The sequence below is a fragment of the Carcharodon carcharias genome, chromosome 25, assembly GCF_017639515.1.
Source record: "Carcharodon carcharias isolate sCarCar2 chromosome 25, sCarCar2.pri, whole genome shotgun sequence".
In the NCBI taxonomy this organism is placed as follows: Eukaryota; Metazoa; Chordata; class Chondrichthyes; order Lamniformes; family Lamnidae; genus Carcharodon; species Carcharodon carcharias.
The window spans coordinates 44,494,908-44,511,611 of record NC_054491.1 but is presented as its reverse complement, the minus strand read 5'-3'; the positions used below and the strand labels follow the sequence as shown (position 1 = coordinate 44,511,611).

The 16,704-nt window shown below is 42.4% G+C and overlaps 1 protein-coding gene across 6 annotated transcripts in view; it reads left to right on the top strand.

Moving 5' to 3' along the window:
* LOC121269532 (rho GTPase-activating protein 32-like) overlaps nucleotides 1–16,704 on the top strand; it is a 524,870-nt gene that overhangs the window by 116,595 nt on the left and 391,571 nt on the right. For 3 of the 6 annotated variants that reach the window (XM_041174188.1, XM_041174184.1, XM_041174187.1), the window contains one exon: nucleotides 11,795–11,860. Coding sequence is in view for 5 of the 6 variants with exons in the window: in XM_041174184.1 (XP_041030118.1) it covers nucleotides 11,814–11,860 (47 nt within the window). In the remaining variant the exon portion in view is untranslated. Of the gene's footprint in view, nucleotides 1–10,056; nucleotides 10,223–11,351; nucleotides 11,369–11,794; nucleotides 11,861–16,704 lie in introns of those variants that run through there. The other 3 variants (XM_041174185.1, XM_041174186.1, XM_041174182.1) reach the window with 2 other exon arrangements.

Below are 16,704 nucleotides of genomic sequence, written 5' to 3'. Positions count from 1 at the left end.
ATCACCATAAATTGAGACTGAGGTCAAGGAAGGGAAGTGTCAGAGATGAAGCATATGAAAATGATGGAAGGGTGGAAATTGGAAGCAAAATTAACAAATTTTTCTAGGTCCAGATGAGAGTTTTGTTTTTTTATCTCTACCTTTTAGCCTATTTAGATCCCTTCCCCCCACCCCACTCCCACTAGGGCTATCTGTCACTTGCTCGTCCTGCTTTCTACCCTTAATGTCACCATTAGCACATTCCTTAGATAATATCACCATCGTCAACACCTCTTTGTCCTTTTGTCTATGACATCTTTTGGCAATCTCCACTTATCACTGGCCCTCTATCCAGCTCTACCTGGCCCGCCCACCCCACCCCTTAAACCAGCTTATATTTCACCTCTTTTCTAATTTTCCTTAGTTCTGATGAAGAGTCATTCGGACTCGAAACATTAACTGTGTTCCTCTCCGCAGATGCTGTCAGACCTGCTGAGTTTTTCCAGGCATTTTTGTTTTTGTTTCGGATTTCCAGCATCCGCAGTTTTTTGCTTTTCTCTTGTGAATACTTGGTTTAACTATCTTCAGCTGCTTCAATGATCTTCCCTCCAACATAAGGTTATAAGTGGTACTGTTTGCTGATGATTATGCAATATTCAGCTTAATTTGTAATTCCTCAGATAATGAAGCAGGCACCGTCTGCATTGCAGGAATACCTGTACAACAACAATCTTGGGCTGATAAGTGGCAAGTAAGATTTGATGCACACATGTGTATACCATCTACCAAATCCACTGAGCACCCCCCTCCAAACCCATGACCTTCAGTCAGAAACACACTGGTGCATTTGAACACATTCACCTCCCAAGTTCCTCTCCAAGTTGCACCTTTATTCACTGTTCTTTGAGCTCCCACATAACAGCATTGTGGGAGCACCTTCATCACGTGGACTGCAGCAATTCAAAACGAAGGGCTACCACCACCACCTTAAGAGCAGCTAGGGATGGGCAACAAATGTGGCTTTGCCAGCAATGCCTACGTTGTGAGTGAATAAAATTTTGTTCATTCATAGCATCAGTGTGTTGCTGGCTAGACCAGCATTTATTGCCCATCCTTAATTGCCTTTGAGAAGGTGGTGGTGAGCTACCTTCTTGAACCGCTGCAGTCCATGTGGTGTAGGTACACCCACAGTGCTGTTAGGGAGGGAATTCCAGGATATTGACCCAGCGACAGTGAAGGAACGGCGATATATTTCCTAGTCAGGATGGTGTGTGGCTTGGGGAACTTCCAGGTGGTGGTGTTCCCATGTGTCTGCTGCCGTTGTCCTTCTAGATGGTAGCGGTCATGGGTTTGGAAGGTGCTGTCTAAGGAACCTTGATGAATTCTTGCAGTGGTAAGTTAATAACTTGTGCTTGACTAGGGTGCAAATGCACTGGGTCAAGAGGCAATCATCCTTTGAATTTAACCACCCTCTGAAACACTCGGGTGTTTCCAACTTGTATTTGGTTAATTAAAGTCAAAATCAAAATAACCAAACAGTTCTCGTACAATCTTCTTATTGCTTTATAGAGTGCTGACTCACTTCTTCTGCTGATCTAGTATTGTGCAACATGCCATCTTTGTCTTTTTCATATCAAGTAATTCATTGCACACCTTAGCCACTTTTCACAGAATTACCTGCTTGAGCCTCTCACTCTTTTCCTGTCCACTGTATTGCTGTGAACACACTATTCCTCTGCATGTTGTATTTTATTTGTTTGGAAAGGAACAATGGTACAATAAAAATTGGAGTAAAAAATCAAAATCTAAGCAGTGGGGTCTGGGTTGTCCAGTTTTGGTCTGTTTGCTGCTTTGGCCTGGTTTCTCCAGAAGGGTCCTTATAAGGTACAAATGAGAAATGCAGCAGCGTTGGGAAGTTCTAAACAGACACCGGTTCCTCCTGTATGGATCAGTCATCTCTCCCCATCTCATCTATTTTAAAACATCCTTGATATGAATGTTGTGTTGAAAGTGTTGCCCTTTCTTGTAGGTGCTGGTGGCCCTGTTGTAGCATTTCTACTTATATTTTCTGTTTACTGTCTTGCAATAAGTCCAATTTTTCTATATCCTTCATGCTTTTTGCACTGGGTAATGCCCTACACCCAACCATCTCAGATGCTTCATCAGTGATCTTCCCTTCATCATAAGGTCAGAAGTGGGGATTGTTCATACTGAAGCAGTCTGTGTCCATACACAGCAAGACCTGGACAATATCCAGGCTTGAGCTGATAAGTGGCAAGTAACATTTGTGCTACACAAGTACCAGGCAATGATCATCTCATACAGAATCTCCCCTTGACATTCAGTGGCATTATCATCGTTGAATCCCCCATGATCGACACCCTGAGGGGGTTACTATTGACCGGAAACTGAACTGGACCAGCCATATAAATACTTGGCTACAAGAGCAGGTCAGAGGCTGGGATTTCTGCAGTGAGTAACTCACCTCCTGACTCCCCAAAGCCTGTCCTCTATTTAGAAGGCACAAGTCAGGAGTGTGATGGAATTCTCTCTACTTGGCTGGGTGAGTGCAGCTCCAACAACACTCAAGAAGCTCAACACCATCCAGGACAAAGCAGCCTGCTTGACTGGCACCCAATCCACCACCTTCAACATTCACTCCTTCCACCACCGATGCACAGTGGCAGTAGTGTGTTCCATCTACAAAATGCACTGCAGCAATTCACCAAGCCTACTTTGACAGCACCTACCGACCTGTGATTTCTACCACCTCGAAGGACAAGGGCAACGGATGCATTGGAACACCACCACTTGTAAATTCCCTTCCAAGCCCCACACAATCCTGACTTGGAACTATATCGCCATTCCTTCACTGTCAGTGGGTCAAAATCTTGGAGCTCCTCTCCTAACAGCACTGTGGGTGTACCTGCACTGCTTGAACTGCTGCAGTTCTTGAAGGGAGCTCACCACCACCTTCTCAAGGGCAGTTGGAGATGAGCGACAAATGCTGGCCTGGCCAGCGACACCAACATCCTGTGAAAGAATAAATTGCATTTAACAATTTTTGCACCTTTGTATTTTAAAGACTTTTTATTGACTTGCTGAGATCTTTATTGCATGTCACTTATTGCCTCTTACCAACTATTCAAAAAAATAAGTTACCAAATTTCTAAAAGCTGTTTTAAGTGGGGTTAGGCAAGGGGAACACTATATAGATCACTCCATAAACTAGTGCAATTGCCTCACTTTTGCTACCAAATAAATAGTTTAGTGAATGAGTTTTGTGTCCAAAAGCAGGTTTAATTCAATCCATGAGCCTTAACTGCATTTGGTGGCTTAATGCCATGTGTTAATTTGTCTTGTGAAGAATATCTGGACTGCTAACCGAATGATCACCCTGAGTCTCATCGACTCCTGTCTCATCGCTCATTCTATCAACCTGGGAATTCTTGGTCCAGCATACACAAATATTTACTGTGTAAATGAGCTGTAACATCAGCCTTCCATTGTAATAAAATGATTTTTTAAAGCCAGGTGATGAACTCCATGCTTGCAGGGTTGAATGATGTTGAGTCTGGGATTGTATTTATTGTATGACCTGAGTGGCAGCCTTTGTGGTACTGTATTGTTTAAAAAGACATATTAAAAACCTTACCTGCCATTTGTTTTTCTTCTATTCAACTTTTAATTTTACCTTATTTATTTGGTAATATTTTCATTTTTGTGATTGTTTCATATTGAGATAGAAACTGGGCAGTGATGAACCAGTATAGATTAAGCATGCAGTCTTATTTGCAAGGCTTTCAGAGCTGCTGCCACCAGCGTGGGCGTTTGAAATCATAAGCATGGATTGAAATTACTGGGTTTGAGAGGAGGGGGTGGGATCAAGGGACGAGAATCGTGAGTGTCTGGACCTGCTGAATAGCATCAAAGCCCACATTCATATCCTGCCTGGCAGTTGAAATCCTGATAGCAAAATTCAAATTTTGACCAGTTGTATTCAAATCTTAATCAAGTGCATAGACTGATTTGAAATGAGTTTCCAACCCCCCCCCCCCACCGCATTTCTGCTCCCATATTCTGCCCTTGGACCTCCTGTTTTGGAGTTGATGACCGATGGGGTATGGTTCAGTAGCTCTGGTGACTTGCCCAAGTGCTCATCTTTCATACCTGTCAACCTGAAGATTGGCCCTGCTTTTGAGCATTGTAGTTGTTATTGACCTAAACCTGTCCTCAGCCAGAATGTGCACATAAACACATACAGCAATGATGAACAACAAAATAGTTGCTTGTTAGTATAGAACATGAGTATTGCTGAAAAAAAGAGACATGCTGTCAAAGCTTTTCATTGTGCACTCGTCAGGGCAGATACAATGCCAAATTTCAAAGGGAGCAACAATTTATACAGCATGAGAAAAGGATGCTGATTAGTTGGCAAGTTGACCCTGGTCGAGGTATTGCCATGGAGACTACGCCAGGCAACTGCACCAGTTCTTCTCTCCCCACCCACCCCCGCAGAATAAAACAGTTCTGACGAAATTTGATCGACCTGAAATGTTAACTCTTCCTCTCTCCACAGATGCTGCTTGACCTGCTGAGTATTTCCAGTATTTTCTGTTTCTATTGCACACCAATAGTTTGTTCATCATTCAACTTATGTTATGTTTGTACCAAGTCATAAACAGGAGCTGGAGATCATACAGTCCCTCAAGCCCACTCCACCATTCAATAAGATCATGGCTGATCTGACCTTCACCTCAACTGCCCTTATATACTAGTTCACAAGGCTACCTTTGCCAGTTTGATTTGTGGAGTCTATATGAAGATTAAAGTCACCCATTATTATTGCAAGTTCCTCTCTTACAAGCCCCCATTATTTATTGATTTGTACTCAGTTCTACAATGTAGCAGTTGTTATGGAACTTATAAACTACTCTTCCAAATGACTTATTTCTCTTGCTATTTCTTATTTCCATCCAAACTGATTCTATCTCTTGATCTTCTAAGCCAGGATCATTTCTCACTACTGCATTGATCCCATTCTTTGTTAACAGAGCTATCCCACCCCCTTTTCCTGTCTGACTGTTTTTCCACAATGTTAGTTATCTTCGAATATTCAATTCCCAACCTTGGTCACCTTGTCTCTGTAATGGCTATCAGATGATACCCATTTATTTCTATTTGTGTCATCAATTCATCTTTCAATTGTTATGAATGCTATGTGCCTTCAGATAAAGAATTTTTAATTATGTATTTATCATTTTCGCTACTGTCACACTATTTATTGGTGCACTGTTAGGTTTGTATGCTTTAACCCTTTCTGCCTCACTCTGGTTATCACTCTACCTGGCACTGTTACATTGGCCTTTCTCTAACTTTCAAAATTTCTTCTCACTTGATCCTTCCCCGTACTGTTTAGTTTAAAGCTCTATTGGTAACCCTAATTATTTGATTCATCAGGGCACTTGTCCCACCACTGTTTAAGCGAAGCCCATCCCAGTGAAACTGCTCCCTCTTTCCCCATTGCTAGCGTCATTGCCCTATGATTCGAAACCCATTTATTTCACACCAAACTTTGAGTCATGTGTTCAACTATCTGATCTTATTTACCTAATGCCAATTTTCTCGTGGTTGAGGTGATAATTCAGAGATTATTATCCTTGCAATTCTATATTTTCATTTAGCCCCTAGCTGCTCATACTCCCTCTTTCTTAGTCCTGCTTATGTTGTTGGTAACCATATGGGCCACAGCAACTGAATCTTTCTTCTCCAACTCCAAGTTCCTCTCCAGCTCCAAAGAGATGTCTTTAACCCTAGCAACAGGCAGGTAACATATCATTCAGGATTGTAGCTCTCAGCTGCAAACTACTTTATCTATCTCCCTAATTAAGTTGTCGTCCACTATTACTGCATTCCATTTTACTGACCCACATGGGGCTGGAGAGGAATATGGAGTGACATTTCGCTAGGATAGGCAGAAAGGAAACCAGCTGTTCGTGGAGTGTAATGCAATGCACCAGGAATGGAGAAATCCTCACTCACACTCTATACTTGACAATATTACAGGATGAGAGATGGTGGAATTTAAACTTCTGATAAATTCCTACAGTGTTTCTGAAGGAACTCTGTAGGCGATAGTATTGTATGGAAATTTTGAGGCTGTCACATGTAGAATGCGTGCAATCTTTCCAACTAGAACTGCTGTAAATAGAGCATCTTAGGAGCTGATGAAAATCGTAATATTAAATTTTGATTCCCTGTACAATCCTCTGGTGAAACAAAGAATTTGGGATGTTTTTCTGCACTAACTAATTACAGATGTAATGCCTTCCACACCAATTAAACTGGTTCATTTGACCTGAATACGTTGTTTGAAATGCTGGACTCTCACAGTGCTCATAAAAATGCAAGAATGCGATTTTGTCTGGAGAGGAACAATTTAACCGTTGTGTGTCCAGACTTGCTTTTTATGTACCCTGAATGTGTGTTGGGTGTGAAATTACCCAATGTGCTTCACAGAAGAATGCAATTCCAGATCATTGCATAGCTTAAGAGAATTCTTGAAATGTTTAGCAACAGCTGTTGTGTGTTCTGGCACATTCTTGCTGCGATAGTGAAGTGTTGGAGAATATTCCGGCAGTAATCAGCAAAGAGGTGTGCTGCTGGTTGGGTCATTTGCCATCTTATTGAGCCCTTGACCAGATAATTTAATTATTGAGTGAAAGGAAAAGCAGAATATTGCAGATGTTGCAAATTTGAAGCAAAATGGCAGGTGCTGGAAATAGCCAGCAGCTCAGGCAGCATCCATGGAGAGAAACAGACTTAACGTTTCAGGTTGATAACCTTTCATCAGAACTGGGTAAGGGTTAGAGATGTAATAGGTTAGGAGCAAGGCGGGGGAGAGGGGGTGGTTCTGTGATAGGGTGGAAGACAGGAGAGATTGACAGGAAAGTTAGTTTTCCAGGGGTAAAGGGAATGGTGATGGGGCAAGAAAAGAAACAAAAGATGTGCCTAGAGCAGGTGCTGCTGACTGAAAGCAACAATAAGAGAAAAACTGAAACATGAAAAAGGACCAAAATTAGTTAACAGTCTGAAACTGTTGAACTCAATATTGACTCTGGAAGGCTGTAAAGTACCTATTTGAAAGATATTGTTGTTCCTGAAGCTTATGTTGAGCTTCACTGGAATGATGCAGCAGACCAAGGACAGAGATGTCAGTATGAGAGCGAGGTGGAGAATCAAAAACGACAGGCCATCAGAAGCTCGGGGTTAAACTTGAGGTGTTGTGCATGTGGTCACCCAATTTCCGTTTTGTCTCCCCAACGTAGAGGCGACAACATTGTGAGCAGTGAATACAGAACACTAAATTGAAAGAAGTACATGTAAATTGGTGCTTCACCTCGAAGGAGTTTTTGGGGCCTTGGATGGTGAGGAGAGAGGAGGTAAAAGGGCAGCTGTTATACCTCCTGTGTGTGCATGGAAAGGTACAATAGGAAGGGGTGTTGGGGATAATGGTGTGAAACGGTATCACAGAGGGAACGGTCCCTTTGGAATGCTGAAAGAGGAGGAATGGAGAAGATTTGCTTGGTGATGGCATCATATTGAGTGAAAGGGCTGCCCAGAATTTTTGATAGTAAACTAGATGATAATCTGACACGAAACAATTAATTATTGAAACTATTAAGATATTTTAATGCATTTTTATGGAGAAAATCAGAATATGAACTCCTACTCTTCCTTGCCCCAAGTCTGTGCTGTGCTGGTGGATGAGAGGCCAGTTTTTTCTTTTTTAATTAAGATGAGGATTATTATTGCTGGGAATAAAATATTCCCAGTTTTTGGACCCAATATCAGCATCAATTGCCTCCAGGTAAAGAAGCCACCACCTCAGAAAGAAAGCTCTACTTGTGTCAGTGAGGATTTTCCCTCTCAATAACTGGGTATGTTAGATGTGTTCCGGTCAAGGTCACTAAGGAACTTGCTTGGATTGCCTTTAGACTCCACAGCAGAAAGTGACGGAGACGACCATCCTATCTGCCTGGTCTCGATCCAGAGCAGATTGTCGAAGCAACAGAGCATGATAACCAATCCAGTCTTAAAAAATTGTAATAAAGTTCCATAGCCAGAATAACTTTATAAATGCTTCAGGCTTGGGAAAGTCTGACCCTGATCTGTATAACCATGTAACAGGATTAAATGGTTTGATTGGGATCATGGTTACTCCCAGTAGGATCATACTGAAGCTTTAAAGGTGGTGAGGATATTAGATAGTGTGCTGTAAAGACACTATGAAATTTGTATGAATGACTGAAGTAGAAATTGTTCTAAAATCTAAATTTGTGTTCAGAATCTTATTGCTGGGCTATTAACTCATCTCAGTGGGAAGGCAGTCGGGATGCTACACTTGTGTAAGGGAGGGAAATTCAGCCAGGTTTCCACTTTCACACCACAATTCAGTAGCCTTGCTGGAAAATGTGTGTGGATTTTGAGGTTAGGATTTGATGAAACTGATGCCCTCTATGATAGCATAGTTTAAATCACATTTTGAAGTATTTTTTAGTTTTGGAAGAACCTTTGGGCAAGCTTTGTCATCTGCAAAACTTCAGCAATAGTTGACATCGTACAAACAGGTGGGAGGCAGTTGATCCAGCCCAGGCAGCTGGACTTGATTCAGTTCTTAAGTCTGGGTCATTGGTTACCTAGTGGATTAATTATAGCAAGTTTGGAATGTTGGTTACTGATTGGATCAAACAACTTGCCATTATTACAAAACAAAATGTGAAAATGTGCCTGGCTTACATGTGACTCCAGACACACAGCAATGTCGTTGACACTTAAGTCCCCTCTGAAAGAAAAAATAAAAAAAGGAACACTTGCATTTATATAGCGCTTTTCACGACCACTGGATGTATCAAAACTTTTTACAGCCAATTACCTATTTTTGAAATGTGGTCACTGTTCCAATGTAGGAAATGCATTAACCAATTGTAAACTTCCACAGCCAGCAATGTTATGATGACCAGAAAGTCTGTTTTTTCTTTTGTGATGTTGATTGAGGGATAAAATTGGTCTGGACACTGGGGATAACTCCCCTACTCTTTTTCCAAATAGTACCATGGGATCTTTTGCATCCACTCGAGCAGGCAGATGTTGTCTCGGTTTAACATTTCAGCTGAAAGATGTCACCTCCAATAGTATAGTGTCCCCTCAGTACTACACTGGAGTGTTAGCCTTGATAAAGGAGATGTTAAGGTAGGTGACCAAATAGATCAAATATGTTTTAAAGAGCACTGTAAAGGAGGAAAGCGAGACAGAAGTGGAGAGGCCTAGGGGATGAATTCCAGAGTTCAGGGCCCAGACAGCTGAAGGCATGGTTGCCAGTGGTGGAGTGATGTTCAAGAGGCCATAATTAGAGGAAACTCTGCTCAGGATCAAATACGACACCAATGTTGCAACCCCCTGTGCCTCAGGCACTTGTCAGGGAGAGGGATTGAGTCGGCTGTAGATTTTGTGGCGCGGACCAGAGACAGTAGTTTCCGTCTCCCCAATATTTGGTCGAAGGAAATTTCACTTTAGCCAGCAATGGATGTCAGAGAAGTAGCGTGACAAATTAGCGACATTAGATGGGCCAAGCGAGAGTGGTGGTGAGGGAAAGTTCACTGTCGTCAGCTGAAACAAGATGAAATGCCCTTGGTGATGTTGCCATGGGGTAGCATGTAAATGAGAGATATGAGGGGACTAAAGGTAAGTCCTCATGAATTCCAGAAATAGGAGTATGGTATTTCAGAAACCTCTGTTTATGCTGAATAGGTAAGAGTAAAATGCTGCCAATGCTGGAGATGCTTAGCAGGCCAGGCAGCATCTGTGCAGAGAGAAAGAAAGTTAATGTTCCAGGTTGCTGACCTTTAATCTGATAAGAATGGAACCAGATGAGGCCAGTCTCACCCAGTTGGATGTCAGAAGTGGAGGCTGGTGTGGTCAACTGTGCCAAAGGATGAGTAGGGAAAGCTTACCAAGGTTACAGCCACAGAGGATGTCATTTGTGACTGATTTGGGCTTGTTTTGGTCCTGTTTTAGGTGGAGACCAGACTGGAGGGATTCAAACAGGGAGCTGTGTGAACAGATGGACGAGGGTTTGGGAAGGACAATACGTTTAATGACTCTGGAGAAGAGAGGGAGCTTGGAGTCATTAGCAAAAACAGAAATTGAGTTTTTTGAGGCAATGAGGGGAGTATTACCTGAGGTAAGGGAACTGTGAACAATAAAAGTTAACACTAAAGCTCATCACTATTTGGAAACCTTCTGGTTGAACATCATATTTCTGGGACATGTGAAGACTAGCTCAGAAAGCTGGTTTTATTGAATCCAGCTGATTTGAGATTCCTGCCGTTTACAAGACTTGTGTATCAGAAGCCTGGATACTAAAACAGGTCGCATGCAATATAAAAGGAGCTTGCATTGTTTGTATGTGCCTTAATTATCTACAACCAGAGAAATGGAAACGGTCCAAAATATTGACCTGGGTTCAGAGGGTGGGGGATGTTAATGCAATTCTGTAGCTTATCAGTGTGATTCAGGCTTCATGTATAAACAGGCCAGAACATGCCAGACAAACCTTGCAGTTCTGGAGCAAATGAAACTACTTGAAATGATCAATACAGGCTTGGTCTGAGGAATTATTCATTAATTTAAAGTGTTGTGTTTCAATGTGGAGATTAGACACACTGGGTGAATAGTTACCTTTGTTCCACCAAAAGGAATCTATTATCAAACTATTTGTAGATGGTTGAGCTGCTCCCTGTTAAGTCCTCCCTTTGCACTTAGCCTACAAATAGCCTGGGAACCATCAAACGCTTTTCATGTCCTTATACCTGTAAAATCTTTGCTTGTGGGAGCTGAGATTATGTTTGTGCCTGTCTGATAGTAGCTTCGGTTTCCACAAAGCTCAGCACAATTTCAAATATTTCCTTTCAATATAGATTAAAACATTTTTGAAATTTTTAATTATTGCCCCATAAAAATAATGGTTGGCGTGGGAAGGTATTAAGTGACTTGGGGTTGGTAAGGATGCTGCTCCCTCATTGTTGGTCCAGCATTATCTGATGACTCTGTTGTGGAGCTTGTTACCTCAGTGCAGTGTGAGTGGCTTTGTTTGGATGAGGAGGGTAAAGGAAAGGATTGGTAGGCATGGGACGGAAGAGCACATAGAGAGAGAGAGGAGTTGAGACCATGATGTGAGGTATAATGGTAGAGGATTGGCAGAAGAAATGGTGATATTTTGTGGAAGTGTTGGTGTGTATAGTATCTGGAGTTATCTGTGCCACTTCCTGGAAGAAGCTGGAATTAATCTGGGAATCAGGAAGATTTGTGCTTGTGGCAGCAGATTGTGGTAAGTCAACAAACCCGTTTGGTGAGGGACTGTATGCAGGAAGTGAAAGATTCCAAAATATGTACCAAACTGTCAAAGCAACAGATTTCGTAAAGTAAAGCTGGCCAGTGACTCGATGTGGAGAGAGGGGAAGGCTCACTCAACGCTGACTGGAGGGTTTGTTCTGTCAGTGGTTTACCTACTGTTGCTGCAAATGAACTGCAGCGTCATGTCATCAGACCACAGAGTACTGTCAGGGCACTGTGCTGAATGATTCAGTGAGATGTTTAGACAAGCTGGCAACTAAAAATCACTTCAACAAGATTTTAAAATATGTACCTTAGCTTGATTTATCGAACATTTTTGACACGCCAATAAAACGCTCGTGGTGTCTATTGCTCTATGGTTAATGGCGTTTTTTTTCTCTCTCTCTCTTTTATTTCACAGGCCATTGCTTCATTGTGACATGGAGAACGCTGGAGCAGCTGGAAAGGCTGTGGATGATTTTGTAAGGTGAGTGTAAATCCGTGATAGACAGCGCTTGCAAAGACACCCTCTCGAACTAGGGCTACAAGAATATAGAACAGGAGGGCACAAATCCCACAAGATGATGCATCCTTATAGATAGAGTTGTGTAAGTGCAGGAGAGTATGCTGAGCAATTGGGTAATGTGGAAGGAGCTGTTGCAGAGGGAGTGCAGGAGGTCCTGTCGCAGAGGGAGCGCAGGAGGTCCTGTCGCGGGGGGAAGGGGGGTGCGTTGCTTGGGAGGTTAGGGGTAGGTCCCGTTGCGGGGGGAAGAGTACGGGGGTGTGGGTGGTGGGGGACGAGTGGGGGTGTGGTTGCCGGGTTGTTGCAGAGGGTGGAACATAGAGCAAGAATCAAAAATGATTGAAAATGGATAGATGGGAATGTCGCAGGGAAAGCTGTGCCCAAGTCAAGACAGACCATAGATGTAAAAAGTAGTCAACAGGTTAGTATGAATACATATCCAGAGAGGCATCCTTGAACTGGAAACCAGGACTAAGCTGATATCGGGAGTCAAGAAAGGATGTACATTTATAAAAGGATTAAAAATGAGTTGGCTGAAATCGAGGCTCTTGTAGCAAACTACAATGCAGTCAGAATTTCAGAAACATGGCTTAACCAGAAGATGAAGATTAATCTAACATTAAGAGGGATAGAATGTTCAGTAGAGGCTATCCAGAATTTTGGCAACATTTAGACATGTCAACACAATGAGCAGACAGGTATAAAATGCAGCATTGTGTGAATAAATGTATGCTTGTTCATTGCGAAAGGACAACATGGAAAAGGAATTGTTTTTATTCATTTGCAGGATGTGTGTCGTTGGCTAGGCCAGCATTTATTGCCCATCCCTAATTGCCCTCAAGAAGGTGGTGGTGAACTGTTTTCTTGAACCGCTACAGTCCATGTGGTGTAGATACACCCACAGTGCTGTTAGGGAGGGAGTTCCAGGATTTTGAACCAGTGACAGTGAAGGAACAGTGACATAGTTGCAAGTCAGGATGGTGTGTGGCTTGCAGGAAAAATTACATTTGGTGTTCTCGTGCAGTTGTACACACTGTTGCCACTGTTCATTGGTGGTGAAGGGAGTTAATGTTTGTGGAAACGGTGTCAATCAAGGGGGCTGCTTTGGATGGTGTCCAACTTCTTGAGTGTTGTTGGAGCTGCACTCATCCAGACAGGTGGGGAATATGCCATCACACTCCTAACTTCTGCCTTTAGGTGGTGGACAGGCTTTGGGGAGTCAGGAGATGAGTTACTTGCCACAGGATTCCTAGTCCCTGACCTGCTCTTGTAGCCACAGTATTTATATGGTTAGCCCAGTTCAGTTTCTCGTCATTGGTAAGCCCAGGATGTTGATAGTGGGGAATTCAGCAATGATAATGCTATTGAATGTCAGGGGGTGATGGTTAGTTTCCCTCTTGTTGGAGATGATCATTGTCTGGCACTTGTGTGGTGTGCATGTTATTTGCCACTTGTCAGCCCGGGCCTGGATACTGTCTTGCTGTCCAGGTCCTGCTGCATATGGACATGAACTGCTTCATTGCCTGAGGAGTCGCGAGTGGTGCTGAGCATTGTGCAATCATCAGTGAACATCCCCACTTCTGACCTTATGATGGAAGGAAGGTCATTGTCATCAGCTGCTTCATCAATCAACAATGGTTTTGTGGTAGCCAATAGACTTTTAATTCCAGATTTTTATTGAAGTCAAATTCTACCATCTGCCATGGTGGGATTCGAACCTGTGTTCCCAGAGGATTACCATGGGTCTCTGGATTACCAGCCCATTAACAATGCTGCTACGACACCACCTGCCCCTCAATAAGCAATCAAAGCAGAGACAATGAATGTCATGAGTGAACCCAGACCCAAGAGTTCAAATTCCCCACTATATCCCTTCCAAGCCTTTGTTCCTACTTCACTGGATTGTATATTTATCTGTTGTCACTCCATTGTCATCGTCTTGAAAGCTGAAAGGACATATGGGAACCAGTTCTTGTGTGCAACTTGACTAGGGGCGCGATATGGAACCCTATTCCCAGTTGTCCTTTAAAGATTTCCTCCTATGAGTGCCAGTGGACACAGCAAGATTTCAGGTTTTGTGTTTAAAGGCATAGAGTACAATGGTAACGCGATACTTGTATGGTGTGAATATCACTTGCACCATATCAGCGCAAGCCTGAATGTTGTCCAGGTCTTGCTATATGCAGGCATGGAGTGTTTTATCATTTGACAACTTGTGACTGGTGCTGAACACTGTGCAATCATCACTGAACATCTCTACTTCTAACTTTATGATGGAGTCAAGGTCATTGATGAAGAAGCTGAAGATGGTTAGACCTAGGACACTACCCTGAGAAACTCCTGCAGCGATGTCCTGGGACTGAGATAATTGGCCTCCAGCAGCTAGACCATCTTCCTTCTGGCTAGGTAGTGGTTTGATACAACTGAGTGGCTTGCTAGGCCATTTCACAGTGCATTTAAGAGTCAACCACATTACTATGGATCTGGAGTCAGATGTAGGCCAGACCAGGTAAGGACAGCAGATTTCCTTCCCTAAAAGACATTCATGAACCAGATGGGTTTTTAATAACAGTTGACAATGGTTTTGTGGTCACCATTAGACTAGCTTTTAATTACAGATTTTTTAATTGTATTTAAATCCCAGCAGCTGCCATGGTAGGATTTGAACCAGCGTCCAGAGAGCATTAGCCTGGGTGTCTGGATTGCTCGTGCAGTGACATTACCACAACCCCACCGCTTCCTAGAAGAACAAGGGTGGCAGATGCATAGGGACATCACTACCTACAAATTCCTCTCTAAGCCAAATACCATCCTGGCTTGGAACTAACTGTACCTCCATTCCTTCACTGTTGCTGGGTCAAAATCCTGAAACTCCCATCCTAACAGTACTGTGGGTGAACTTACATCACATGGACTGCAGAAGTTCAAGATGGCGGCTCACCAGCTTTTCAAGGGCAATTAGAGATCGGTAATAAATGTTGGCCTAGCCAGCAGCCCCCACAAGCTGTGAAACAATAAAATAAAGGTATGACTCCAACCAGTGTAGCGTTCTCCCCCGATTCGTATTGACTTCAGATTTGCTGCGTTTCCTTGAAACCACGCTCTGTCAAGTGCTGCCTTGACATCAAGGGCAGTCACTCTCACCTCACTTTTGAAATTCAGCTGTTTTCCCATGCTTTGCCTAAGATTATAATGTCGTTGTCCTGGCAGAACCCAAATTGAACTGAGTAACCGAGTTGGTTTTTGCTAAGTGCTGCTTGATAATACTGTCGATGAATACCTTCCATTACTTATGATTGAGAGTAGACTGATGGGGCAGTAATTTGCCAGATTGGATTTTTCTTGCTTTTTGTGGACAAGGCATACCTGGACAATTTTCCACATAGTTGGGTCGATACTAGTGTTGTGGATGTACTGGAACAGCTTAGCTAGGGGTGCGGCTATTTCTGGAGCATAGTTCTACAGAAAGCATAAAGTGGATGGGAAACTGTTATACAAAGAAATGCTTCAGATAATGGTACTATTTTTAGTAAAGCCAGGGTTCAGAGGAGAATTAATAGAAGTTTTTAATTATGAATGGTAAACAGAGATGGATTGTGTTGCGGCCAGTGATGGAATGTTATCAGTTTAAAATTGTGTGGAGAAATTTATGCGGAAGTTTGTTGAGGATGCTTTGCCAGAGGGATTTATTGAGGCAGAGACCATCATTTAAGGGAAAATGGAATAAATATTTGAAGCTGAGGAAGATGCAAGGCTGTGGTGACAGTTGGATTATAGGATTAATTTTAGACAGTGCTAGCAGAGTTGGCACAGATAAGCGCTGCATGGCCTCCTGTATTATAAGCTTCTATGGCTCTAATTATACAACAGTGTTCTGTGAATTACCTGTTACAGGGAAAATGTGGTTCTGTGATCATACATAGTTCGGTTGTATCATTATACTGTATTGCTAGAGACTAGGATTTGTGTGTGCTGCTTTGGCAGTCAGTCCTGCAAGCCAATCATGCTACAAATGATAGAAATGTTGAAACAGTTTACCATTTGTGATTTCAAGCAAATGCTTCTGAACTTCAGTATATAGATATTCAGGATTTCAGCAGCCCTTAGAATGCTCTAAATATATGTCATATGGACTCGAAACGTTAACTCTGTATTCCTCTCCACAAATGCTGTCAGACCTGCTGAGTTTTTCCAGCAATGTTTGTTTTTGTTGCTGTACATATATGCTGTTTTACTAGATTAAAATTTGAATATTGCTGATAGCAAATTTAAATAAAAGTTATGAGGCAACTTTTAGTTATTTTGAATTTTATAAAGGTGAAAGTATTTTAACTGCAATGGATATTAAGTACCATTGCTTGGATTCTGTAAAGAGGAATGAACTGGATCAGAGTGCTGGTTTAATATTTATATGCACTAAGTGTGGAGATTTCCCTATAAATAGAATGGTGTGGAATGAAAACAAACATTCACATAATTGTGGGAGCAGGCTCTCCGAGAACCAGAAAATGGGAGTAGTGAAACCATTAAAGGAGTGTGTGGCTTTGGCAGAGGCTTCTGGCAGCTGTTGCTGTCATATCCAGTGTTCTTGCAGTTGTCCGCATGTGGGCATAAACAGACCCAGGTTTTTCTTAAGAAAATCTGCCTGTCCTTTAAAGATCCTTTTAGCTTGTGGTTTGGTGTGCCTTGGGCACTAAAATTATGACGTTGCATTATTCTACTGCAAATTTCCCTATTTCCGACAGGTCTGCTTGGAAGCTGAGAGTGTGCATAGAAACCAGATCAAGTTTGCATGTGTGAAACTACAT